The 27606-nt window shown below is 47.4% G+C and overlaps 1 protein-coding gene across 13 annotated transcripts in view; it reads left to right on the forward strand.

The window, feature by feature from the left end:
* The window catches only part of chl1b (cell adhesion molecule L1-like b), a 1336546-nt gene that overhangs the window by 1188118 nt on the left and 120822 nt on the right, over nt 1–27606 (forward strand). For all 13 annotated transcript variants that reach the window (XM_072472185.1, XM_072472186.1, XM_072472184.1 and 10 more), the window contains one exon: nt 2356–2535. In XM_072472185.1, coding sequence (XP_072328286.1) covers nt 2356–2535 — 180 coding nt within the window. The remainder of the gene's footprint in view (nt 1–2355; nt 2536–27606) is intronic.

Raw genomic sequence — 27606 nt, forward strand, 5'->3', positions numbered from 1 at the left:
TTGTATGGAGCAGTCCAGCAGCCAAATTGGATTGTATGTGAGGACGTAGGTCGAATTATAGCAGGTGACTGCTCAGTTCCTTTCCTTGAAAGTTTAGGGATAGAGAAAGAAACAGAGGGAAATGGAGAAGGAGCTAGAGTAAAATAAAATAAAATTAGGTAGTAAAAGAGGAATAAAGTGAGGGAAAGAAAAATTGGATTAAGAGAGGGCGACAAAAAGACAGAAAGGAAAAGTATGGAAAAATACATTTTAGATTTAGAATCTCTTGAACACAATTCATTACCCGGGAATGAGATACTGAAATATAATTTTTCTCTTTCTGGGGGTAAATTAGTTAAGCAGCACTGCAAGAATATAAATATCATCATTAAAATGATTTTTGCAGTGTGTTTAGTTTATGTGCAAATGCAACAATTTATTGAGACATGGGGAGATTAACGGCAAGCTCTCGCTTCCACGAGGCTAATGACTAGTTGTGGTAATTTGCAACTCATAGGGTTGTACTTCCTCACTACAGATTGCTGCATGATTAACATATTAGTATCACTGTGTGCATTTAAACTTTCTGCTATTTTCTCAGCAAATTCAGAGACGAGTCTTTCAAAACTGTGGTCTGTGCCTCTCTGCCTCTTCAAATCATCATCGTTGTATCCAATGGCGTCCAGTAATTCTGGATTCCTCTTTTGCATGCTGTTTGAAGCCTAAGTGCATATCTGCAATAAACGCTAGGAAGAAAAGAGAACAGCATTCATTATAACGCTGAAATAAATTTTTTGCCACATTCCATCAAGAACTATTTTCATTAGTGATCATTCTTGTCTAAAACGTGCGTCCTGAGCATTATGAGCAGCGAGCATTATCTCTTCCCATATTTTGACCCCACTATACACTAATTAACGGGCCATAATAGAGCTGAAAACACCAGCGAAAAAGTTCAATATCTGCTTCAGCAGCATTTCAGTGACTTGGAAAGCACTATATCACATAAATTGTTAGGCAACATTTACTGTGTAATGACCATGAATAATGCAAGGTTGTTACTTTATTTACATGAGTCTTCATAACCATTGTATTATTTGGTCACTTGAATATTGGGTGTTAATTTGTTTCTCGTCCCAATTTGAGCAGTTATAGACCTGCATGATGAGAAGAATTTTATGGTTTGGATTTTGCGGTCAGCTACTTAACACAATGACACTTGTCACTGTCCTCAAAAGAAGCTGCCAATAAAGATGTAGCATCGTCAGTGGCCTGGATTTCCCCTCTCGCTGCAACAGTTTTAATCTGGTGCTGTCAAAGTGATCACTATATGCCCAGCAACAAAGATGCAGTTAAGTTGGGTAAGCTGTCGATCAGCTGAAGTACTCTCACAATCTCAGAATGCACTGAATATTTCACTTTTTATTAACATTTTACAGAAGCAAAACAAATGATTGGGACATACCCGTGGGATTAAAATAGAGCTAAAATATCATAATCAAGCTTTAAGATAATGTGACAGTAAACTTGTGTTTTCTTTATTATGATGGAAAAATATGAGCAAAGGTCACATTTTCAGGGACAATTAGTCTGTTCAACAATTTGAATTTGCATGCTGTTAAACAAAAACAGTTGCACTTCAGTCAGCAAAGGTTTTTGCAGTGAGATCAAGATGGTAAAAAGTTCTCATCAACTCAGTAATTTCCACTTGATTGCCGCATAGGAAGGACCTCAACAACACACCCAATCACAACACCCAAGGACGAGGAGCAGAGTAGCTATTCAGCCCTTGTGCCTGCTTTGTCATCGAAAGATCATGTTCGATCTGAGTGTGGTCTCAATTCCACTTTCTTGTCTGACACTCCCCCCATAATCTTAGGCTCCCATGTCAGCCCAAAATTTATCTAACTCCGCCTTGAATATATTTAAATGATGGCCAATCCTCTCTGGGGAAAAATCTCCCCATCACTGACAGCCTACTCCTGAAGTTGCTGCCAATATGACAGGAATAATGAAGGCAAACAGACAGTTTTGCCAACATTAATACCACAAGAGCAGGCCCATGTAAATATTCTGATAAAAGAGCACAGGCGATGGTCCTTTATCCTAACTAGGTTAATAAAACGTTGCTGCCTTTTGAGAAGGGATTTATTAACCAACCTACTGGGAGAGGAAGAGACCAATATTTTAATCATTGCACACATTTAACAAAAAAAGAAATAGGTGAATATCAACAAATGCTGTCTTTCTGTAGTTATTCATTTACTTCAATTAGTTGTTGAATTAACAGTGGGAATTATTTTCTTTGTATCTTCCAGATCCAGACTCTGAGTTATAAAATAGCCAAGTCTCACAGTTATGTGTTTTGTTTTACAGTTAATGACACAGAAGAAATTGGTGCCTTGAATAGTATTAATATTACGGATCCTGATGCAACCAAAATAGTAGTGTCTGACCTAGACACCAGCAGCAAATATAAGTTCTATCTGAATGCTTACACTCAAGCTGGACCTGGGAAACTTATTACAGAAGAAGGAACAACAGTTATGAAGGGAGGTAAGACAACTATGTTTGCAAATTGGAATATGTAGTTACAGATTATTGCAGAATTACAGTCTTGTAATTCAAGGGGGTTGAGTTGCTGATAATTAAAATCATAAAGATCCCTTTTGTACATCAAATATTCATCTTTCTGCACAATTTAGAGCAGTTGGTAATGACATTGCATTCTCTGTATACAAAAATTAAGTTATTTTTACTTGTTTAACTCATTTTGGTTAGTTTATTATTCTGTAAAAAAATGGCAAATGAAAATATATAAATTAGAGGCACAATAATCTAAAATTGTGAAACTTATTAAAGAATATTATTGTGAAAAATCTGTTTCACAATAAATCCCAAATTGTAACCAGCAATTCTGAAAATATATGTAAATGGCAGTATTTTTTTAATCTGTGTGCAATCACAATACTTTCGCAATCTGGACAAGTACTACCTACAGTAGACAGCTATCTGAGCTTTGATTGCATATTGCAATGAGGTTGTGGAACTTATGCTGAGTACTCTGTATCCATATTAATGGAGGTGGAGCACAGCATACCAGCTGTACAACTGACCAGAAATAAGTAATCTTAGTGAATATAAAATATGTTTTTTTTTAAAAAAGGAATGATGAAAAAAATAATTGAAATTAATGCAAAAAGTGCCCAGGCTGTGACGGTTTCTACATCAGGGTATTAAAAGAAATTGGCGAAGAATTGCAAGTTAATCATTATTTTCCACAGGTGTCTAGACTCAGGAATTTGGTGCGATCCTCCAGCCATGCTGCGCCAGAAAAGCAGCTCGCCGCGGCATAGCATTGCCGTTGAAAGCCTGGAGACCCCACTCCCGGGATCTATCTGGCCCGCAATGCAACGCGAGATTCAATGCAATCTCGTGAGACGTTGCAAAGGGGATCCTGCCCATAATGGGTGGGTCCACCATTAGCAAATCTGCATTTTAGAGCAAGGCAGCAAATTTACTTTAATGTGCAGATTCCCAAGGTACCTGAGGTTTTGGGATTCAATCCCTTCGTTTGGCACTGGTCCCCACAAACGGGGACCAGACAGAACGGCTCTCTTGGTCTCTCTAAGGGGATTTGAGGCCCCAGCTGCATTCCCATGGGACAGGGTGGTGCCCTGGCACTGCATGTACCACCTGTGCACCCTGGCAGTGCCAGCCTGGCACCCTGGCAGTGCCAACTTGGCACCCTGGCAGTGTCACCTGGGTGCCATCCTGGCACTTCCAAGGTGCCCAGGTAGCACTGCTAGCTGTCATGGGCACTGCTAAGGTGCCCGGTTGGCACTGGCAAGGTGCCAAGCTGGCATATTTTGCGTACGCATGATCGGGCCCAGAGTGTGGGTGTTGGGTGGTGCGTTCGGACTTGGGTGGGGGGGGGGGGTGGGGGTGGGGGGGGGGGGGGGGGGGGGAGAGGTCGGGGGTTCTTTTGGAGGCCTCGGAGATCGGGATGCCATTTAAAAATGGCGACCCGATCTCTCGCTGTAATGTGGAGTTCTGGCGAGCGGAGCTCCCCATTGTAAAAAACGGGGCTATCTGCAGTCTCAGCCGTGCGTTCCCCTTTTAGGCCCTACATTCAAAGCGAATTGCATTGAATAGCCATATGTTTCTTGGCACTGCGAGTGCTGGGAAACACGCAGCTAAACGTGCTCACTCGGGGACTTTGTTCCCTTTTGGGAAGAGAGCGCCCATTGAGTCAGGATGGGAAAATTGCCTGTGTCACTTAATTATTTCGGAAAATCAGCCAACCACAGACCTGTCATTAGAAATGGTGTGAGTAAGCAGTTGAATAAGTAGGAGGTTGATCAAAGAGGCTCAATATGGATCTGTGAAAAGTAGGTGCTGCCTGACTAATGTAAAATTTTTTTCTGAGGAGGTCACTAATGTGTGATGGATAGGGAAGTTAGTATGGAGAATGTCTCTTTTTGCTTCCAAAGGCATTTGGCAAGGTTGTGCACAAGAAATTATCAAAAAATAAGAATGCACAGAATTGTAGGTAACCGTGTGACATGGGTTAGTCGTTTGGTAGGAAACTGAGAGTAGGGAAAAGGGTTTGGTGTCTCATTGACAGATGTGACAAATGATGTCTGGGGATCTGTACTAGGACCTCCACTTTCACCAGATATATTAATGACTTGACCACAGTACACATGATAAGAAATGAGTAAATTGAGTAGGTTTGAGTAGGCCATCGCAAAGACAATGGACGCAATTCTCCCATCGGGAGACTAAGTCCCGACGCCGGAGCGAAAACCGGAGTGTTTCACTCCGACATCGGAGGCCGCTCCCAGCCCCCTATTCACCCGCCCCTGGGGGGCTAGGAGCGGCGGCGCGTCATTTACGCGCGCCGGGCCTTGGCGCTGTGTAAAAGCGGCGCCGTGTAAATGACGTCATCCGCGCATGCTCGGGTTGACCGGCGCCAACCCGCGCATGCGCGGTTGCCGTCCTCCCCACGGCCACCCCGCAAGAAGATGTCGGATGAATCTTGCGGGGCGGCGGAGAAAGGAGGTCCTCCTTCAGAGAGGCCGGCCCGTCAATCGGTGGGCACCGATCGCGGGCCAGACCCCTTTTGAGGCCCCCTCCGGTGCAGGACCCCCCCCCCCCCCACAGGCCATTCCCGTGCTTTTCCCACTGACAGCGACCGGGTGTGGACGGCGCCGGCAGGAACCTGTCGTATTGGGCAGGCTGCTCGGCCCATCCGGGCCGGAGAATCGCCGCTTGCCCGTTACAAACGGCGAGCGCCGATTCTCCCAGCGGCCAGCCGTGATTCTCGCCGCGCCGGTTTTGGGGGGGGTGGGAGAATCGCGTGCGGGTGCCGGGGCAGTGTGATGGGACTCGCGCGGCGCCCCGGCGATTATCCCACCCGGCGTGGGGCAGGAGAATTCCGCCCAATGAGCAGACAAAATTATAGCCAATGGAATTCAATCAATGTAAATGTGAGGACATTCATTTTGCATTTGAGAAAGTCAAAGCAGAATATTGTCTTGGGAGTAAGAGACTAGGAGATGTAGAAAAACGAAGGATTTCTAAATCACTGAAAGCTAAAGCACAAGTGCAAAAAAACTTCAAAAGCCTACTGGAATCTAGCCCTTTATTTTAAGTTGGAATTAAAATTCGAAGGTGAGGACATTATACTTAATTTGCACAGAGCATTAGTCACATCCCATTTGGAGTTACCTGTTAAATTTTGGACCGGGTATTTGCAGAGTCGGAAAGACTTCGGAACCATTTAAAAATGACACACGGTCATCCGATTTCAGAATTTCTGTCCCCATTCCCTGCACCCCGTATTTTTGGCTGGCGTGTGAATAATGAGCCGACATTCTGAACTCCTGACCCAACTGGTTCCATTGCAGTGGAAGGTATCTTCTAGCTCTCTCTAAGTTTTGTAGATTCAGACTCATGGTTACATAACCTAAGAACATACGAATTAGGAGTAGTCGTAGCCCATTCAGCCCCTCAAGCCTGTTCTACCATTCAATAACATCATGGCTGATCTCATCGTGTTCCCAACTTCATGTTCTGCTTACACCCCCGGTAACCTTTCACTCCCGTGTTAGTCAAGAGTCTATCTGTCTCTACATTTAACAATATTCAATGACCTTGCATCCACTGGTCTCTGGTGAATATAGTTCCAAAGACTGACTGAGAGAAAAACAAATTCCTCTTCTCCATGGTTCACAAATCTGAGGAATTGTGAACCTCAGTCTGGATTCAGGAAATTTTGAAAGGTAACATCAAAGGACCTACCCATTCCCCCCATACCCTCTCCATGCTAACATCCATACTCATGGCCTCTTGTAGGTCCCATTCTAACTCATGCCCCTCCACCATCCTTAATGGCCCCCTCAAACCTCCATGACGACCCTTTCCTATCCATTCACCCTGTATATACTGGGCGGGAATCTTACCATCATTTTCAAAGGGTCAGGCTTTGACTGAAAACCGGTTGGTAGCTCTCCAGCTGCACAGACCAGTTTCCCCTCCTGATCTTAAGCCTCTCTGAGTAAAAGAAAAGTGGGCGGGGCAGAGGCTGATAGAGCTGGCAAGGCCAGCTCCACAGAGATCGGACGTCATCTTTAATGGGCACCCTGTTCAGCGCACAAATTGAATAACCTCCAGCCCCCGCCCCGTGTAAATGTTTAGGACCCCCCTCCTCAAGAGCATCTGAGACTCCCTCTCCCACAATGCCAACATCGGGGCAACCCACCCACCTCCCCCCCACCTCCTTGTAGGCATCAAGGTAACTGCCATCTGCCCTCACTCCCTCCACCTCACCACTGCAGTCTTGCAGGCACTCCCCCCGCCTCACAGGCATCAGCCATACCCAACACACAGAAGAGGAATCCTTCTCATGGGGCTTCCCAGAGGGTCGACCACTGGCACTGCACTCAGCACAGTTGGCACTGCCAGATTTATTCTGTTCTAACTTGGAAATGCCAACTTGTGCATTCCCCCTCTCCCCAAGGGCCTCTGTAGAATACTCTTCATTGAATATTATTTTACAAAATCTGTTGTAAACATCATATCACTCTTCGGCGAGGTTTGAATATTCAGCGTGAGAAGATCACGGGAGGGGGATGGCTAATTATATTACAATGCATGCAAAATCATTAAAATGAGGTTCTCGCCCTTCGTGGGTGTGAACCTTATAATGTCACCGGCAAGGGGTGTGGAAAATCGGGAAACACGATCTCTCCAGAAAGAATCGCATTTCCCTACGGATTTTCCGCCTGCGTTGGTGATCCCGCAGACCGCTAACGCAAATTCAAAATCACCCCCACTATGTACAGAACCAATGATATCTGACAATAACAATAGCTTGTGAAAGCTCCTGAGAAAAAAACACCGATTCGTAATTTTAAAAAAACGCATTCATGCAATCCTATAGATGTGTCAATTAAATAAACCATTAAGATAGCAGTAATGGAAACAATAAGCACGTGACATCCTGCAACCTTGTGAAAATAAACATTGAGTCATTGACTAAAGAGATGACAGAAAAATAACTTGCTATAACCTCATAGAGATGCCAATCAAGCAAAATCAATATATCTTTGTGCCTGTGTAACAAAATCACACACTTACAGAAATGCCATTGTTACTACAGGGCTTATTGGCTCTGTACATTGTTTATATTGGCTGAATGGGCATGGAGGGTATAGGGAGCCATTGGGAGTGGTTGCGGGCCATTATTTGTCATTGAATTGGCACGTGTAATCTAAGGGACCATGGAAGTGGTTGGAAGGCATTAGTTGGCATGTAAGTGCCATGAGATGAGGAATGGACGAATAGGATGTGATGTTCTGCGAGGACTCAGGGCCTAAATGTCACCAACCAATTGGGACAAGGTCCCACCAGAGAACTGAGACAGACCTTTTAACCAATCCACCTTGGCAATCAGCTGCCCCTGTAGCCACTTTTGATCTATTTCTGGGCTATACCCTGTCCCCACATCTCCAGAGTGAAAGTAGCGCCAAAATGAGTACTTAGTAATCGGCGGGTCTGCTGAGTCGGGACATTTCCTACTCAAGCTATTCAAGCCTTGGGAGCACAAATCCAGACCCAAATATCAGATCAGGTGTATTAATCTTGGAAAGAATAAAGTGCATATCCATCAGAATTATATCGGGGCTGAACGAGTTAAATTATGAGGAATAGTTTCATAATCTTGGTTTGCATGCACTTGAGTTTAGGATTTTGAAGGGCCATCTATGAATTGTTTAAAATGGTGATGAAGACACTCGATAGAGAAGATATGAAAAAAAAAAATATTGTGTTGATTTCAGGCACAAGATGGGCAGCGCGGTAGCACAGTGGTTAGCACTGTTGCTTCACAGCTCCAGGGTCCCAGGTTCGATTACAGGCTTGGGTCACTGTCTGTGCGGAGTCTGCACGTTCTCCCCGTGTCTGCATGGGTTTCGTCCAGGTGCCCCGGTTTCCTCCCACCGTCCAAAGATGTGCAGGTTAGATGGATTGGCTGTGCTAAATTTCCCTTAGTGTCCAAAAAGGTTAGGTGGGGTTGCTGGGTTACGGGGATAGGGTGGAGGCATGGGCTTACGTAGGGTGCCCTTTCCAAGGGCCGGTGCAGACTTAATGGACCGAATGGCCTCCTTCTGCACTGTAAATTCTATTATTCGAAGATGTCAGAATCTTAAAAATTGAGTTAGGCTAGGTATTACCAGAAAGAACTATTTTTCACAAAATGTAATCAATTCTAGGTCAATTAAACTTTTCAAGACTAAGATCAACAATTTTTTTATTAAGTAAGTAATGATATCAGGGTGAGGATCAAAGGTGGGTAAACAAAGTTGAGAATACAGATCAGGCAATTAAACAATTGATTGGTGGAACGGACTTGAAGGACTGTATGGTCTGCCCCTTTCCCATGCTGTATTGAACTGAAGTGTCCTACCGTTCAAGGAACACATTCTGAGTTCTGATTCTGAGTCCGCACTAGCTGTTTGTGAGATGGGCAGCATGGATGAGAAATCCCATGAGAATTGGGAAATGCAATTCTCGTAGGAGATATCGCGTTTCCTGATTTTCCCCGCCGTCTGGGTGTTAACCTTAGTTTAATTGATTTCCATGTATTTAAATGATATTAGCAGGCTGAAAACCACATGATCCATCCTCATTAAATATTCTAAAGCCATTGACGTTTACAACTGGTTTGACTAGATGGGAAGCAGTCAAGGAGATCCCTTACTCAGAGGTAAGAATATGCTGGGCAATATGCAATAATTAAAAACTATATTCAAGTTCTGGTTGCAATCTAGTTGTAATACCTTCCATTATTCAGTGAACTAGTACAGCTTATCCTCAGAACACGATGATCTGCTTTTATGGAGTGCTGTTTTGAGTGAACGCAGTTCCTTGGAACGTGCATCACTACATTCAACTCAAATGTACAACAGAAATGTTGTAGAGTAGAGCAGCTGCAGAGTAATCAAGCTACAACTCAAGGTTATGCAAACAATGAATATATCAACTTCAGCCTCCTATTCATAAATTTGAAGAAAGATTTGCCCATTGTCTTCAGAAGTACATTCCCAAGTGATTACTGAACAGAGGATGTTGTGAATTTCTGCCCTTGCACTTTGGTTTGATAATTCTCCAGTGCTGGAATCATTAAATACAGCCCATTATATTTAATTATCTGGATCAAGCATTCAACTTTAACGTATGAACTTTAAACACTTGCAACAAACCAGCCTAGTTAGGCAGCTGGTGTGAAGCAAGCTAATTCCTGGTACATCACTTGATGTGCTCAGCCCTTTCAAATGGTCTGTTCAACAATAAAGTAAAATCAGGGTATTTGGTGGAACTATATTCCTTACTATTACAGTATTTAGCAGCAGCCACTATGCTAAATACTGTGTCTCTAGAGAAAATTCAAATATTGTGTGTTCAGATATAGAAAATTTGCACATTCTGTATTCAGTAAGGTGATCTACGATATTGTTTCCATGCTGTTGCTTCTATCTATGTTAATGGGAACTGGGCACAGTTTTTCATGTTGAGCATTTACAACCAATAGGCCGTGATTTCTTGGTTCATTTAAGACTGAACATAAAACACTTAATACACTTTTATCATCTTTATTGTAGTTTTGTAAATTCTAATGACTATTTCATTCCCTTTCAGCACTAAAGAAACACTGTTGCACATTAGATTAAATGGCACAGAACAATCCAGATGAGATTTTGAAGATTAAGCCTTGGTTCCAGCTAAATTATTGTGAAATCAAAAACATATCTATTGTTTGAAATACCAGATCATTTTTAAAGTAATAAATAGCAATTATGCAAATATCTTCACTTCACGATGTAACAAAGGTCCGTACAGTTGTACGAAGGAGGACTGTGTGAATAAGCCAAGTTCTCTTTGTTCATCTATTTCCTTGATCCAAAATATCATAGAATTTACAGTGCAGAAGGAGGCCATTCGGCCCATCAAGTCTGCGCCGGCTCTTGGAAAGAGCACCCTACCCAAGGTCAACACCTCCACCCTATCCCCATAACCCAGTAACCCCACCCAACACTAAGGACAATTTTGGACACTAAGGGCAATTTATCATGGCCAATCCACCCAACCTGCACATCTTTGGACTGTAAACCTAGCGCCATGGGTGCCACTCCTCAGGCCACCCCTCCTCAGTACCCTCTGGCCCCAGCTGACCCATCAATGGGATGGGCTCACTCCAGCACAACCAGTGCCATGTTTTTGGCTGGGATGAGTGCGCATGGGGAGTGGAGTGCTAATATGCGGCTGCAGCTTGTCAGCCTCTCGAATATCAATCCTGACCCCGGCGAATCCGACACCATTTTCCATTGCACTTGATTGTGTACCATGAGGCGCCGGTGCCAGCCCCTCAATGGTCTTTGAATTGGTCCAGGTGAGGCGGTTTGTTGTCATAGAACTCCACGAATCCTGCCCCATGTCAATACTTAGCGTCAGGAATGGAGAATCCGGCCGACTGTCTTTTGAGCCAGAGTTCCATTCTGGGAACCTTCCAGTCCAGCTTTAACATCAACTGAGATTGTAACATTAGCCACAGTTCTTTACCCCAAGAACATTCCTGTGAATCTCCTCTGCATCAATGAAGACTTCTGTGTAGCCTGAAATCTTAATTCATCCTCAGACCACAGTTTGCTAAGGAACAAAAACTGACAATTGTGTAACCATGCACCTCTTTCTTTCCAACTTCTCTCCTTTCCCTTGGCCCCAAACTCTATTTGTGTTTATGCTCTTCACACACTTAAGATCTGCCCTATGGCCAGCCAGTAAAATAAAATACAGTTCGATAAAGTTTTGGTGAAAACTTGCTGATCGTCATAGCACAGATACTAGCACTGCCAAGGGTTGCACCGAGGCAGGATCTGCAGATTGTGAGTCACCAGGAACAAGTGAGCTGCAGAAAGCCTGGGGGAAGCACAGTGTGTGCCAGATAACCAGAGGACGAAGTAGCAGATGCATTCTGCTGGGGAAATCTCAGAAGAGATCTTCAATCGAGAAATGTACTGGGAAATATTGATGGGCTTACACTCAGAAATGCCTGGCACATTGGCAGGTAAGCTACAGAGCCTACTGTTACTGTCATGGAGCATACAGGAGCCCATTTCTAACTTGGCACAGAGCTTCAAAGAACTTGGATTGTATCTTTTCCAATATGGGAGTGGTAGCCAACTGCAAGAGAGCACTTGCGGACCCAGTCATGAGGCTGGGTTTGATAGTTGATGTCTTGGCTTAGATTAGAGAATAGGCAGAATCCAATAAACATAACACCTGAATGCAGTAGTAGAAGGGTAAACTGAGGCAATGTGATCTCTGTTGGTTGCCATGTAAGCCCAGCTTGATGCCTTTACAGGCTCAGATTGGCTGCAGATTCCAGTGCTCTAAGCGGCTTGCAGGGTCTTGCAATAGTCCACAACTTGTCCTCCAGCAGACAATGAGGTTTGTTGAGGCACCCATGATCCCACACTAGAACCCTCATTTTGTTGCAGTCCCAGATGAGAACCCAACATTTTGTTTGTATCCCATTCGGGCCCTGTAACCTTTATTGTAAAGTAGCCAAGGTACGTAGAGAATAAAGCCATAAGATTCCGCATTTCTAAATGGACATGAGAATATTTACTAGACAAGAGTTAACTAAACAAGCAGTTAATAATCTCCATCTTACATTGTGGCATGCAGATTTAACAGACAAACTGCTATCAAACACACCACAAATGACATGTTGAATGGCAGAAACAACAAAGACAAGTCCCACAAATATTTCAGCACCCCATCCAGATGTCAGTTATCACTGCGAGTCACCAAAATCCTTTTAACACTCTGTTTTCATCACAAGGGAATTTTGCTCCTTTCTTTCAAGGATCAAGCTTCTGATTTCTCTCAACAGTCACTCCAACTCAGATTGCCCCAACTACTGCTTACCTCACAGTTGCTCAATATCTTCTCCTGGGACTGCACCTCCATGGATCTACAAGGTTGCACCTGAGCATCTCATCAGTAGCATGATCCCAGCTACTTGGATGCTCCAAGCAGAACACTACTGCTAAGTCCTAATTCCCAACTGCACCTAGCAACTACTGCAGCAGGTTTTGAATATATGATGGCATATGTGCACAAGGAGAGTGTTGAACCGAGGGAAAAGAGGGAGAATGGAAAGAAAGAGATGCATGATTACATAATTGTCAGTTTTTGTATCCTAGCAATTTGTGGGATGAGGGTGAACTGTAATTTCAGTCGTTGAGGATGTCTTTATTGACGCTGGTCGTCATGAGCTTGGTGGTGGCTATGCCAATAATGTCAAGTAAGGTCTTCTCCAAGGAGTTGGGGACATGCAGCTGTCCTTCTTACCTCCTGTAACCTATTATCAGAGCATCAGTGAGTATATTATAATATTTTTCAGCTATATATCTGTCATAGCCCAAAAGATGGAAGTGCATGGAAGCTATAAAATGTGGATATGAGGCTTGCAGCTGTAATAAGCCTGCGGACAGTGGTGTGGTATTTGAATGTTCGGCATGAATCCTGATTTCTAGATATTGTTAGTGGGTTTGTGATGGGTTGTAGTCCATTGAGAACCACACATCCAGTATGTGAGGTTAGTGGTATGGATGGTAGGAGATGGAATTATCAAGAAGTATTCACTCACTCGACTACTCCTGTGAGATCATTGAACTTTTCCCAACAGTGTATGAAAGTCGCTAAGGGCCAGGCTCCTTTCATTGATCTATGTGGCTATTTCTTCCCAGTACCTTCAAACTATATATCCAGAGGGCCTAGTAATGACCACTTATTTTCACATGCTGTACAAAAATCTCTTCTACTGTATTTCATATTCTAGAAGACTGTTCTTTGGTCTGCTACTCAAGAATATTCAAGGTCAGACACTCTTTCCCAGCCATTTAGAATCATACAATCCCTACAGTGCAGAAGGAGGCTATTCGGCCCAAAGAGTCAGCATTGGTCCTCCGAAAGAGCACCCTATCCTGGCCCAATCCCTCGCCCTATCCCTGTAATCCCGTAACTCCACCCAACCTTTGGACATTAAGGGGCACTTTAGCATTGCCAATCCACCTGGCTTGCACATCTTTGGACTGTGGGAGGAAACCGGAGCCCCAAAGAAAACCTATGCAGACACGGGAAGATGTGCAACTCCACAGAGTCAGTCACCTGAGGTCAGAATTGAACCTGGTCCCTGGTGCTTTGAGGCAGCAGTGCTAACAACTGTGCCACCGTGCCGCCCTTCTGGAAAAAACTGCACCAGAATGCACCTCCCATTTAAGAGCTGCCACCTGGTTTTAAGAAGTGCAGACGATCGTGTTATTCACCCTGGGGTAACACGGACTGCAACACGATGCAGTTAAATGATCAAACATACACCAAACGTAGGCGTTGGTTCAATAAGATGTATTGAACTTCAGTAACGAAGCACAAAGCTGCCTGTGGGTTGACTCTCTACTACTCTAAGTAAACTAACATTAACTATCTAGACCAGGTTAGCTCTGATCCACGTATAGAAGGTGTTGAATGATTTGTACACCCTGACTGTCACGACAGTTGTCACCAGTGGAAAGAGGTAGAGTGCTGATGCCTCATGTGTTTTATAGTTGGAGCCCCCCTCTGGTGTTCTGTCTGGTGATTGGTCGTGTTCTGTCTGGTGATTGGTCGTGTTCTGTTCTGTATGTTGATTGGCTCACCTGGGTGTCTGTCACTGCCTGCTTTTACCTCATGATGTGCATGGGTGCATATTATGACACAGGCAAGCTGTAATTGGTGTTAACTTTGCACGAACCTGAATCCCCTGATGAATGTGGAGGTTCCTAATAGCACATTTATCATTGGACAACGCATCACAATCACGGAAATGAGCAGGCATCCCAAGGTTTGCGTGCTGCCTGAATCACTCCGACTGGATGTGGGGTAAACGTGCAATATGAATCCTCTGCCCACTAAAGAGTGATTATTGAATTTTTAGCCCAGAATGTCTCTACATTATAGAAAAACAGTAATCCAATGCAGAGAAAAACCCTGCTAAGTATGGCTGGAGGAAAACACAATTCCTGTTATCTAAACAAATGCGGAATTATTTAGTTTGGTCCCGTCTTTGCCCATGAAGCATGTGTCGAACCATCGGTATGGTCATAGATATGAGCAATGTCCGCTACTTAGCCATTAATGCTTGCTAAAATTTTGATATCTTTAATTATTGAAAACTTTAGAAATGTATCTGATCAATATATTTTGAGAAGCTTTACCATCAGAGCTTACAGTTGTTCTCAATATGAGAAACATTCAAAGCATTCATTTTTAAAATGCCTTTTGAACATTCCAAAGTCATAAGAGATTAGCAACGTACTTCAGCTGCAATTTATATGTTGTGCGTCTCGAGTTCCAAGATGACAGGCACCCTGGGGTTCCACAAAAGAAACAAACCACAAAGAAATAGAAGGGAAATACAAGAAGAAAAGAAGAAGTGAGATTGAATGCATACTTTTCAGTGAGGCAGAACAGCCAGATACAAATGGCCTGATGACATTTGGGAAAATGTTTCCAGTAATTACATGAATTTGAGCACAGCGTGAGCACAGTTTTACAATAGCAAAACAATGCCGATGTTGTCAAAAAGGGACAGAGAAAGCTGGAAATACTCCACAGAACTGGCAGTGTGCATTGAGATAGAAACACCAGGGACGTCATTCTCCGACCAGCGTGGAGGTGGGTAACGGCCTGTGGGGTTGGCCGCTGGACAGACGATGGCGTGGCCGCAGTCTGAATGTGTGGGGGAGAGGTGTGTGCAGGGATTTGTGTGTGTGAGTGTGGCGGGGGGGGGGGGGTGGTTAGAGTGGGCTGGGCTCTGGGGGAGTGCCGGGGAGGAGGATATGGTCCGTGCCGGGGAGGAGGATGGGGGGTGTCCGTGCTGGGGAGGAGGATGGGGGGGTCCGTGCCGGGGAGGAGGATGGGGGGGTCCGTGCCGGGGAGGAGGATGGGGGGGTCCGTGCCAGGGAGGAGGATGGGGGGGTCCGTGCCGGGGAGGGGGGATGGGGGGGGTCCGTGCCGGGGAGGAGGATGGGGTCCGTGCCGGGGAGGAGGATGGGGGGTCCGTGCCGGGGAGGAGGATGGGGGGGTCCGTGCTGGGGAGGGGGGATGCGGGGGTCCGTGCCGTGGAGGAGGATGGGGGAGTCCATGCCGGGGAGGAGGAAGGGGTCCGTGCCGGGGAGGAGGATGGGGGGGGGTCCGTGCCGGGGAGGGAGGATGGGGGGGTCATGCCGGGGAGGGCGGATGGGGGGGTCCGTGCCGGGGACGAGGATGGGGTCCGTGCCGGGGAGGAGGATGGGGGGGGGGGGGTCCGTGCCGGGGAGGAGGATGGGGGCGTCCGTGCCGGGGAGGAGGATGGGGGGGATCGTGCCGGGGAGGAGGATGGGGGCGTCCGTGCCGGGGAGGAGGATGGGGGGGTCCAATCCGGGGAGGAGGATGGGGGGGTCCGTGCCGGGGAGGAGGATGGGGTGTCCGTGCCGGGGAGGAGGATGGGGGGGTCCGTGCCGGGGAGGAGGATGGGGTCCGTGCCGGGGAGGAGGATGGGGGGTCCGTGCCGGGGAGGAGGATGGGGGGGGTCCGTGCCGGGGAGGGGGGGTGCGAGGGCAAGTGAGTTGGTCCACCTGGCCAGGTGCCAGCCTCCAACAGTTGGACCCATGCGGTCCATGTCACCTGGCTGGGGGGAGGAGGGGATATGGGCAATGATGACATGTCGTTGTTTTCCCCCCCCCAACCAGGCCATCATGTTTTCCGATCAGCCAGCGATGTTGGCCGCCGTGGCAGCAGCCGCTAATGTCTATGTTGCCCTGGATGAGGAGGAGGAGGTGGAGCGTGCCAGAGAGGCGGCGCAGGCTGCCGCAGAGGGGCAGGCGGCAGCCGCCCAGGCTGGAGGGACACCTGACCGACAGGACGAGGAGGGAGAGGAGGACGTCGCGGCCCCACGGCAACGGAGGCACCCGAGGGCGCCCCGTGTGTACTGGCCCCGGCAATGATACCAGGACTTCACGGAACGGGAATGCAGGAGGAGACTCCGGATGAGGCGGGAAACCGTGGCACACATCTGCCACTTGCTGGCACACCTGTCACCGCGTGGCACTGGCGGGGGACACCCTCTCCCCGTGTCCATCAAGGTTACGGTGGCCTTGAACTTTTATGCAACGGGGTCATTCAAGGCACCGAGTGGGGACCTGTCCGGCATATCGCAGACATCGGTGCACCGGTGCATCCAGGCAGTGACAGACGCCCTATATGCCATGGCGCACCGCTACATCTGCTTCCCTGTGGACCGGGCCAGCCAAGATGCCCGGGCCGTGGGCTTCTCTGCCGTAGCCGGGTTTCCCATTATCCAGGGCGCGATTGATGGGATGCACGTCGCCGTGCGGCCACCTGCAGATAACAGGGCCGTGTTCACCAATAGGAAGGGGACCTATTCGATGAACATACAGGTGGTCTGCGACCACCGCATGATGATCCTGCACGTCTGCGCCCATTACCCGGGCAGTGTACACGACTCATACGTGTTGTCGCGGTCATACATCACCGGCATGTACGAGGGATGCCATCCCCGGCTGAGGGGCTGGTTGCTGGGCGACGGGCTACCCATTGCGATCGTGGCTGATGACGCCTGTACGGAGGCCACGCAATGAGGCGGAGAACCACTACAATGATGCCCATGTAGCGACAAGGGGAGTGATCGAGAGGTGCTTTGGCGTGCTGAAGATGCGTTTCAGGTGCCTGGACCTCTCTGGGGGCGCCCTCCAGTATCGGTCAGATAGGGTCGGCCGCATCATTGTGGTGTGCTGCGACCTGCACAATATAGCCCAGCAGAGGCGCGATGTGCCGCAGGCAGAGGAGGGCGGAGTGGAGGAGCAGCAGGAAGAGGCGCAGTCCTCCCAGATGAGGTGGATGGGGGCAATGGTCAGGGCAGACGGGGTAGACACAGGCGGGTGGCTGTCCACCGTTACCGGCTGGGCCGGCGGGCACGGGACAGGCTGATAGCCGCCCGCTTCACTGACTAGATGGGCGTGGGAATCGGGTAGTATGGCCATAGATCGCACACCATGACAACAGCCGACCACCCACACCCCCCACCCATCCACCCACCCAGCACCCTCACCCCCCTCCCCAACCCCGCTCACCCCACCCGGATGCACACCACCCCCCCATTGCCGATCCACCTGCGGCACAACGGCCGGGCTCACACAGTTGCCGGTGGACGCGTGTCTATTGCAGGCCATGGAGGATGATGACAACCCGCCCTGCGATGAGCTCCTGGCTCCACATCGTTGGACTATGTCTGACCCATGGCCACAGTACCACCATCCACCCGGACCATCCCTGCATGCAGCTGTGACACTGCAGCGCACGGTCCCGTCCTCTGCCCGGGGGGATGTTGATGGCGGCCCAGGGGGAAGGGGGCAGACTCACCTGGGGCTGAGGTAAGACCACCCCTCACACACACACTCAACGTACATGACACCCCCGCACACTTTGGACAGAGCACAAAGGCAGCTTCTGTAGGTGTAACATTGACTTTAATAACCAAAGGAGTTCATGCACGTGCCCTAGCCCCTAAAACTCATCTGTGCCCTACACCCGTGCCAACTTACTCAGTGTCTAATTGTTTGGCCTTACGGGCCCTTTGATTACGTCTACGTGGTTCCCCAGACGGCACAGCAGAACTGGAGGCGGACTCCTGTGATTCCTGCCCTCTGACACGGGATCCCTTTGGCGGCCGTTTCCTGGGACGTCCTGGCCTAGATGGGCCAGGCTGCGGCCCTGGCGACTGGGATGGCGAGCTGCCAGCCTGTCCTGCCCGTTGCCCACCCGATACACCTGGGACGGAAGGGGGGGAGTCCAAGGTGTCGCGGTGTTCCGGGACCTCCCCTACAGGGGGACCCGGGACGGACCACAGCACCTCCTCCTCCCTCGGGGTGCCCGATGGCCCCCAGGCCTCTACATGGGTGGGGAATGCGAACGGACTGGCCATCCGACGCCCCCCCGACATCTGGCGCTGCCAGTCCTGGAGGCCCCTGCTGGTATCGACAGGGGTCTGCAGGTTTGCAGCCATGGAGCTCAGGGGATTGGCAAACCCTGTCTGTGACTGTGCGACGCCGGCTCGCACATGGCCAATGGCGCCGATGCCCTCAGTGATGGCCTGCAGAGACTGGGCCATGGCCTGTTGAGACTGGGCCATGGCCTGCTGAGACTGGGCCATGGCCTGCAGAGACTGGGCTATGGACTGCTGAGACTGGGCAATGGTGTTGAGCGCCTCTGCCATCTGGCACTGACTCATGGCCTTCTGTGGGAGGGCAGCCATGTCCTGGGCCACAGACGCCACCTGCACGGAAAGCGCAGGCCTCACAAACCGTTCCCCATGTCTGACACCATCGCACCCATTGCCTCCACCGCGGACGCCACCCGTGCGGTGTCGGCCTGGGTGGCACGCATGACCGGCACCACTCCCAGCTCCTGGACGCGGGTGGACTCCTCCACCTGCGACTGCAGCCGCCGTAAGCCGGCCGTCACCCTCTTCGCTCGTCTCCGGTTCGGTGGTTGCATCGGATCTATGGGTGGGTGTGGTAACTCCAGGAATCCGGGATCCATCTGGGTGGCAGATGTTCGCTTGGGCTGGGCTGCCCTCCGACCGCCCGGCCCCTCTGCTGCTCCTACCTCCACCTGCTGTACCGGGACGGCTGTGTTGTGCACACCAGTGAGTGTACCAGACGCCTCATCACTAAAGTGCCCAACCGAGGCGAGTGTTTCTGCGATGGTGGAGGGTGTTGGTGACAGCAGTGGCGTTGTGTCGTGCTCTTCGTCCCACTCTGAGTCTTTGGCACTTTGGGGTGGGGGTTCGTCTCCACCCATCCACTCTGTGTCACTGACCGGTATTTTGTTTTCCTGGGTCGTGCTGTCCCGGGTAGGAGTTTCCTGGGTAGTGGTGTGCTGGGTAGTGGTGTCCTGGGTAGTGGTGTCCTGGGTAGTGGTGTCCTGGGTAGTGGTGTCCTGGGGAGTGGTGTCCTGGCTCGGCTGTGCCGGGGGCCTGTGGCTGCCCCTCTCGTCGCTGGGTGGCACACGCCTGCGTCGTCGCACCCGCACGAGACGGGGGCGTTGTCTCCCTGTTGCTCCAGGTCTCTCCGTCTCCAGTGGTCTCCAAGGGACATCCTGCGGGCGTCGCATGCCGGAGGGTCCAGGTCTCTCCGTCTCCCATGGTGTGCGAGGGGCATCCTGCGGGCGTCGCATGCCGGAGGGTCCGGGTCTCTCCGTCTCCTGTGGCCTCCGAGGGGCATCATGCGGGCGTCGCATGCCGGAGGGTCCGTGTCTCTCCGTCTCCCGTGGCCTCCGAGGGGCATCATGCGGGCGTCGCATGCCGGAGGGTCCGGGTCTCTCCGTCTCCCGTGGCCTCCGAGGGGCATCCTGCGGGCGGTCTGCACCTCTGGGGGAGGGGGATATGGATATCGGGCAGGGGGGGAGGCTCACCCTGGCTGCTCTGACGAGGTCATTCACCTTCTTGTGGCACTGGGTGCCTGTCCGTGGTGTCAGAGCCACAGCGGTGACGGCCTCTGCCACCTCCCTCCACAGACGCCGGCTGTGGCGTGGGGCAACTCTGCGGCCGTGTCCGGGATACAGGGCCTCGCTCCTCTGCTCCACGGCGTCCAGCAGCGCCTCCACATCCCGTGACTGGAACCTCGGGGCTGAGTGGCGGGCGGCCGTCCGGTCGGGTGTTCCAGTCGGGTGGGGGGGAACAGCGCGTCCTGATGAGCCGGCGTGAAGCACGTGAGCAAGCGCGGATCCCGTCATGTCGCTGCTAGCCCATTCCGGGCCGGAGACTTGGCGCCGTTTTTGGCGCCAATCGGCGGACTTTGCGCCGATAACAGAGAATTTCGCCCCAGGGCATGATTCACCGACTCCCCGCCGGGTCGGAGAATCGCCGGGGGCTGGCGTGAATCCCACCCCCCGCCGGTTGCCGAATTCTCCGGCACCGGAGATTCGGCAGGGGCGGGAATCGCGCCGCGCGGTTGGCGGGCCCCCCCCCCGGCGATTCTCCGGCCCGAATGGACCGAAGTTCCGCTACTGGAATGCCTATCCCGCCAGCGTGGATGAAACCACCTCTCTTGCTGGCGGGACAAAGCGGCGGGGGTGCCCCCACGGTGGCCTGGCCCGCGACCGGGGCCCACAGATCCGCGGGCGGGCCTGTGCCGTGGGGGCACTCTTTTCCTTCCACCTTCGCCATGGTCTCCACCATGGCGGAAGCGGAAGAGACCCCCTCCACTGCGCATGCGCAGGGATGCCGTGAGCGGCCGCTAATGCTCCCGCGCATGCGCCGCCCGGCAATGTAATTTCCGCGCCAGCTGGCGGGGCACCAAAGGCCTTTCCCGCCAGCTGGCGGGGCGGAAATCAGTCCGGCGCGGGCCTAGCCCCTCAAGGTTAGGGCTTGGCCACTCAAGATGTGGAGGATTCCGCACCTTTGGGGCGGCGCAATGCCGGACTGATTTGTGCCGTTTCTGGCGCCGGTCAGCGGACATCGCGCCACTTACGGAGAATTTCGCCAGGGTCACTAACTTTGAAATGTTAACTCTGTTTCAGATGCTCCCAGCACTCTTGAGTATTTCCCTCATTGTTTGATCATCCATAAGAATGGTTTTGTTGGTTTCCATGTTTTTGAGTACGTTTACATTACTCGGCACACATGAACATACTTTGGGAAACAGCCAGAAAAGATAACCATGTCTAATCTTGGAGTATGCTCAGATGTAGTTTCTCCAAATGAGTTAGAAATTATCAATTTTGATTTTGATTCCAAATGATCGATTAGCCAGATATTATAAAAAATAGTTGTTGATGTGACTTTTAAATCAACCATAATTTGTTGATTCAGTATGTGATACATTAATCTGTGCAACTCCTTGGCTGTTCCTAATGTTACGGACAGGAGGGGGGTTAATTTAAACTGCACTAATCACTCCTCTCACCACCCAAACAGAGAGCTTTGATTTATTTCCCTCTTTATAAGCGTATTCTCCAACCCCTCAGGTTTGTGTGATCCAATTTTGTATTAAGAACCCTCCAGCAAACATGAGGTAGGGTGAACTCAAAGAATTGGTTTATTTTCACACATTCAAACTACAGAAGGAGGGTTGCAATGTTAGCCCCTTTGCAGTCATAGAGTAAAAGAGGGATAGAGAAAATAAAGATTTACACTGCAAAGATCACAGAAAATACATGTTGTTTCACATGGGTTCCAGAGCCCCAAATCAAAGCCCAATAAAGTATTCCTTCATAGAGGTGAGCGAGTTGAAAACCGATGCTGGATAATTCACTTTTCCAGTGGTGTTGACTTAATATAATGAGTGAGGCATGTAGAGATGAATCAGTCTTGTAGGCAATGGTTCAAAATTTCCAGCAGAAGCATTGTAGATGGGGTCAGTGTCCAATCTGGACATTGCTTGTCTGTGAGGCTGTTGATCAGATGATACAAAAACAGACTGAGTCTCTGCAGATTAGCAAGGCAATATGACTGATTCCACAAGCCAGAGGCTCATGTCACATGACTCCCCCCTCGTCACACTGTCTTTGACAAAGGACACATACCCCCGAAATAGTTAAATGTCTCAACCATTAAGAATTCAAAGTAAAGTTTTGGGCACTTTCTCTTAGCAGATGAGCAGACTCCTGTTGGCCATCCTGGGTTGTGAAATGCAGGTGGCCCTTGTGTAGCTCTCTTTGAATTTGGTCTGGGCAGCCCATAGGGACAATTGGAGGCTCTTCCAAGGATAACGATGTGCAGATTTCTCTGATACTGCCAGGTAGGATCTTTTGTTTGGGGTCACAGACAGACATAGATTCAGCCATTTTAGATATTTATTCAGTTTGAAATGTTTTGAGATAGCAATGAGTATATCTCTATATATTTTATTTTTAAAAGACATATATATCTTGGTCTCTCACACTGATGAGATATTAGTATGAGTTATAAGGATGTCTGAGACAAACTGCTGAAGATGTCAGTTAACTGAAAGCACATCATTGAACTCAGACTAATAGTGGTCTTCGCCTGTAGCAAGCTTTGTAATCAGCTGTTTTGACATTCTTCAACAATGGGCTCTTCAATCCTGCCCTATAGATGTAAAATATAGGAGACACTTGAAGTGAATTTATTTAAAGAACTCAGTGTTTGTGGCCATGGGTTTTAAATATTTAAATATCAGTGCAAAGTGCACTGCTCAAATATACTGCCTACTTGAATTTAATAATTTAAAATCAATAAACACAAAGGTTGAACATTCATAGTCTACCATATAATTAAAGCTTTGCATCTGCCATGGTTCTGCCATGGCAACGCAGCACATTGAAGTGACTATCATGTGCATTGGATATGAAATGTACTTGTTAGTTTAAATTTTAAATTCACTAAAAAGCAACCAATCAAATAAAATATCCAAATGCAAATATGCATGCAAGGCATATCACTTTTTCATCAAATATTCTAGTTTACAAACATGAGTCAATAATATCCTTGAGAAAAGTGAGAATGACTTTTTTTGCCATTCCTCTATGAATGTTTTCCCTTTCTCCTGGCATCAAAATATGGATCCCACAACCTTTTGTGCCAATATTGTAATATTTCATATTTGAAAAGTGATCATTTCATCTTATTAACAGACTTCCTTCCTCTAACAGTATACAAGCTTGTGTTTTGCTTTATTTTCAAAGTTCCCATGATTGAATTAGATCTTCTGACATGTTGGGGCACGGGCCACTGCATACATTCAAATTTTCTAGGTTGCATGCAGACACAGTTTGCTTTGACTAACGGTGAATTCTTCAGAGCTCCTCATTCTTTATCATTGCCCCGCAGTGACATGATTGGCAGTTCTGTATTTGGGCTCAGAAGTTCAGAAAATTCGAAAATCATTGAAGTGACAGAGCAAAATTATTAATGGAGCTGATAGGTAACACGGCCAAGAATGGGGATTGAGTGGATAGTTAACCTAAGTTTAAACTACAGAAGTCAGGGAAAAAGAATGAAACCAGAAATAAGGACAGCAATTAAGACAGAATACAGATCGAGAAGTTAGTGAAAGAAGAAAACAATTATATGGGGAACAAACACAAAGAGGAGAGAACAATGACGTAAAGATGAAAAATAAGACTGTATTGCTCATTCATTGATTCAAAGGAGTTTAAAGTGTACATCAACTGGAAGACAGTAATCTACTCCACTCCACACGAACATCAAATACACAATATGCGTTCCACCCTATCTTCTTTGCACACATGTCAAGAGTCTCTTCATTCATTTGTGGGAATAGAAATTCTTGGATAACTGTCAACCATGGAAAAGACCAGAAGCTATGTGGTAGGCTTGAGCTAACCTATGGCAACCTCGCGCAGGGATAAACTAGATTCTCGAAACAATTTGGGCCTGAAAAACCACATAAGCAGGCACATGACAGGGTACCCACATAGGAAATCTCTGTTGGAGAATGCATGGTTAGGAAGGTTTCCAATCTATTCACGAAGAGATGGGTGGCACTATTTACCTCTCCCCTGCCGAGGGAATGTGTGGATCCATCTAGTATATCTTCAGGCGTCACATACTTGCATGTTGAGATAGAGATTACTTCTGTTGGCCTCAGGTATTTCCGCACTTGGCACACAAGCCGACCGTCAGATTCCCAAAGCAGGAGCAGGAAACTCTCAACCTGGATGTCCCTCCACACTATCTCAGGCAAGCTTGCTGTTGCTTGGGGTGTATGCAGGCTCCACCTCAACGAAGATTCTACAAAGAAACCAAAGATCCCAGACTAATTTCAACTACTGCTGCATTGCTGCTAAGCTTAAGGTGGCAGTACACAGGCTGAGCTGTGGATTTTCATCCCCTTTAACTTCAGGAAGATGAATTTCCTCTGAGCACTTTCTCTAGCACACCAGTTAATGTACTTATGTCAAATTCCTCTTTGTGCTACTTTGATGAGATGATTAACCTCAGTTATTTTAAGTGGATTAAGAGATCTGTTATAACAGATCACAGAGGAATTTCAGACCTCTGCTAACTTTCAAATGTTTTTCCTTCTGCCTGAATGATGAGAAGGTATTATTGAAGACTAGCTTACTCCAGATTTCTCCAGAGAGTGGAGAATGCTTTGTGGAAAGTCTCCGGCAATAAATTCTCAGTTCATCAGGTGTAACTTTCAACTCAATTTAAGACATCTTGACACCTAAGCATGGATTTAACTGGTAGCAATGTCATGCCAGGAATGTTTAATTAGTTCTAGGGGGAAAAGTTTATTTGTATAGTCAAGTCAGTTCGTAAAAGTGGCTGGTTTTCACCAATTAATTGTGTACGGCATGTTTAATTTGTTGAATGACACCTTTTCATCATACTGTTTACGTACAACCCACCAAAGTGTAAATGTGTCAAACTATCAAATCAACCATGATGAGGTTCTACTGGTTAATATCTATTTAATTCATTTTTGATTGTGTAGGGGGATAATAGTAAAAAGGTCAATGGGAAATCTGGTGAATGATTGAAAAAGGTTTAATCTGCAGGTATGCGTGGCGTGGGGGTGAGGTGGGTGGGTGTGGGAATGATGGGGTAGGACTAATTTAAACTAATTCTCAGTGCAGTAAATAGAAATGCTTGGGTCAACCACACATTGTACACTTCAGTCAATCAGGCAGGAGATAAAATGGGTAACTGATCCAATTCTGTGAGCTCCCGGCAGGGCAAGTTAGGTTAAAATTGCCCCATATGTTAATGATTCACATCTCAGTGTAAAAGGTATTTGTTACAATCCCAGCTAGTGTTACCACTGGACAGGAAGGCCCCAGAATGGAACCCTGACTATTGTAGACTGTAACTTTTACATTTTTCTGAACAAAGTCACAGGACTGCCAATCAGCTTTTAACAAAATAATAAAACATTTATTAACCATAACGAGATTAACTATAACACAGTACTTCTTCACCCCACCTATATCTTCACAAATGTACACAGATTTTTAAATATGCCCCAAGTTACAGAATATATCTTGTATTATATTGTTCTCGCTAAGTACACAGTCCCTGTAAACCAACAAGCCAACTGTGGTCAGATTCATCCCATTCTGAAACAAAGTTGCAGGTGTCACCCAATACAACTTTCTATGGATTGCTCATCAAATCCCCCACCCCCACCCCCCAAACGATTAGCACAATGTGAGCCAATTGATCTCACGGAATTCTGTCTTTCACATAAATGTTTCTAAACTGCACTCTTGAAAAGATATGTCTTAGAATATTCTCTCAAACAATGCTTTCTCTCAGATACTTCACCATGGATCCACTTCCAGGATTTTGATCTCTCTTTTCAGTATTCCCCTGCTGGGATTGCCATGTGCATTCAAGCTTCCACATAATGTCCCACGTACTCAACCATGCCAAGTTACCAACCTTAGGATTATTTCAGATCTCCAGATTTTCCACTTTAAAACTGGTTATCGCAGCCATCTCTTTAACTCAGAGCATATTCTCTGTTATTTATTTTAACTTCACCCACCAGGACCCTATTCAAATTCTTGATTTTTATCCTTTGACTTCAGGTTTCCTGAGAGGTTCTTTTTGTCCCTATTCCCTGGTTTCTAGAACCACCTGTTCTTTAGCTTTTTGTATTGCTTTCTGCACCTTACTCCATTGTTCTGCCTCTGCTCTGGCAGTATCTGTGAGAGGTGTTTCCTCTCTAGCTACCTGACCCCAACTGTCTTCGGTACAGCTTAAAACTAAACTCAAATGGTCTTTCTAACTTAAAGTGGCCCCTGGTTGCAAGGCAACAGTCTTGTCTTTCTTTAAATTCTGTTTTCACGTTGTTAACTATTTTAATCACAATGTAGGAACAGTTTAAAATTAAATCAAATTTCCATACTTGCAAACCGCTTTGTTTACATGAAATTAACCGAAGTTTAAACATTTTTTGCACAGAAACACACAATTAAACTTGCCTAAAAATGTACCTTGTTTCTAATATCCAAAAATACAAATATAAAGTATTTAAAACTACCTCTGTTTCTTCATATAACATTATGTACTATTCTCAAGGTTACTTGAATATTTGGACCTACTCAGAATTAACTTGTGAATTTTTATTTAAAAAATAACTAGCATGAAAGTAAGTAAAGGTTAGATCAGCAGTTCAACAGTGTGGCAACTGGACTCTTTGGCTTTCTAATTCTTGCTGGATCCTCATTAAAGAGTCTACTTATCCCAGTTTTCACCAGAATTTTCAACTTCCAACATTGAAACTCTAGAACAATGCATCTCTCTTCATCTGGGAAAGGATGATCATCATTTTGTCTCCAAAACTTGCCTTCAGCAGTGGCTTTCCATCGACTCCTTTGAGGAACTGCACCTCCATGAGGCTGAATTTACCATCTGATGATAAAAATGAGAGAAAAAAAAGAGAATATGAGAAAGTAATGGATAAGAAATGGATCAGGAAAACAAGGATGGAGTTTTAGGAGAGATTCACCAGAGAATATTAAAATGCACAACAATGTATTCTACATACAACAGTGTCAGAACATACAAGTAGGAATGAGGGATCACATGATGTGAGCACGGGAGTGCATTTCTGTGTGCTCTGGCTCTGATCATCTTTCAACCTTTGTTTTTACCCGTGTGCACATCTCTTTTATTTCATTGTTTTGTCTTACATTGTTTTTACCATGTGCCGAGATTTGTTGGTCTTTGTTTCAGCATTTTTGATTCTAGACTTTAATCACTTTGATTCGTGGTGGCTGGAGGGAGTTGGGGTGGGGCCTTGTCTTTGTTGGCGCAACTGCCTTTGAGATGTTTCCCGGCCTGACGATACAGGGCACACCGACTGATGATGGCTGCCAGCGATGAAGGTGATCCCTCTGATAGTCTTGGCTCTGTGGTGCAGGACATTGAAGCCCAATTTCAAGAGTTGTGAGGCGTCTTTACGGAGGTGGTGAAGGCACACAAGAAGGTTCTTGTCACAGAGAGAGCACTGGCTTTGCTGG

The sequence above is a fragment of the Scyliorhinus torazame genome, chromosome 13 (assembly GCF_047496885.1).
Source record: "Scyliorhinus torazame isolate Kashiwa2021f chromosome 13, sScyTor2.1, whole genome shotgun sequence".
In the NCBI taxonomy this organism is placed as follows: domain Eukaryota; kingdom Metazoa; phylum Chordata; class Chondrichthyes; order Carcharhiniformes; family Scyliorhinidae; genus Scyliorhinus; species Scyliorhinus torazame.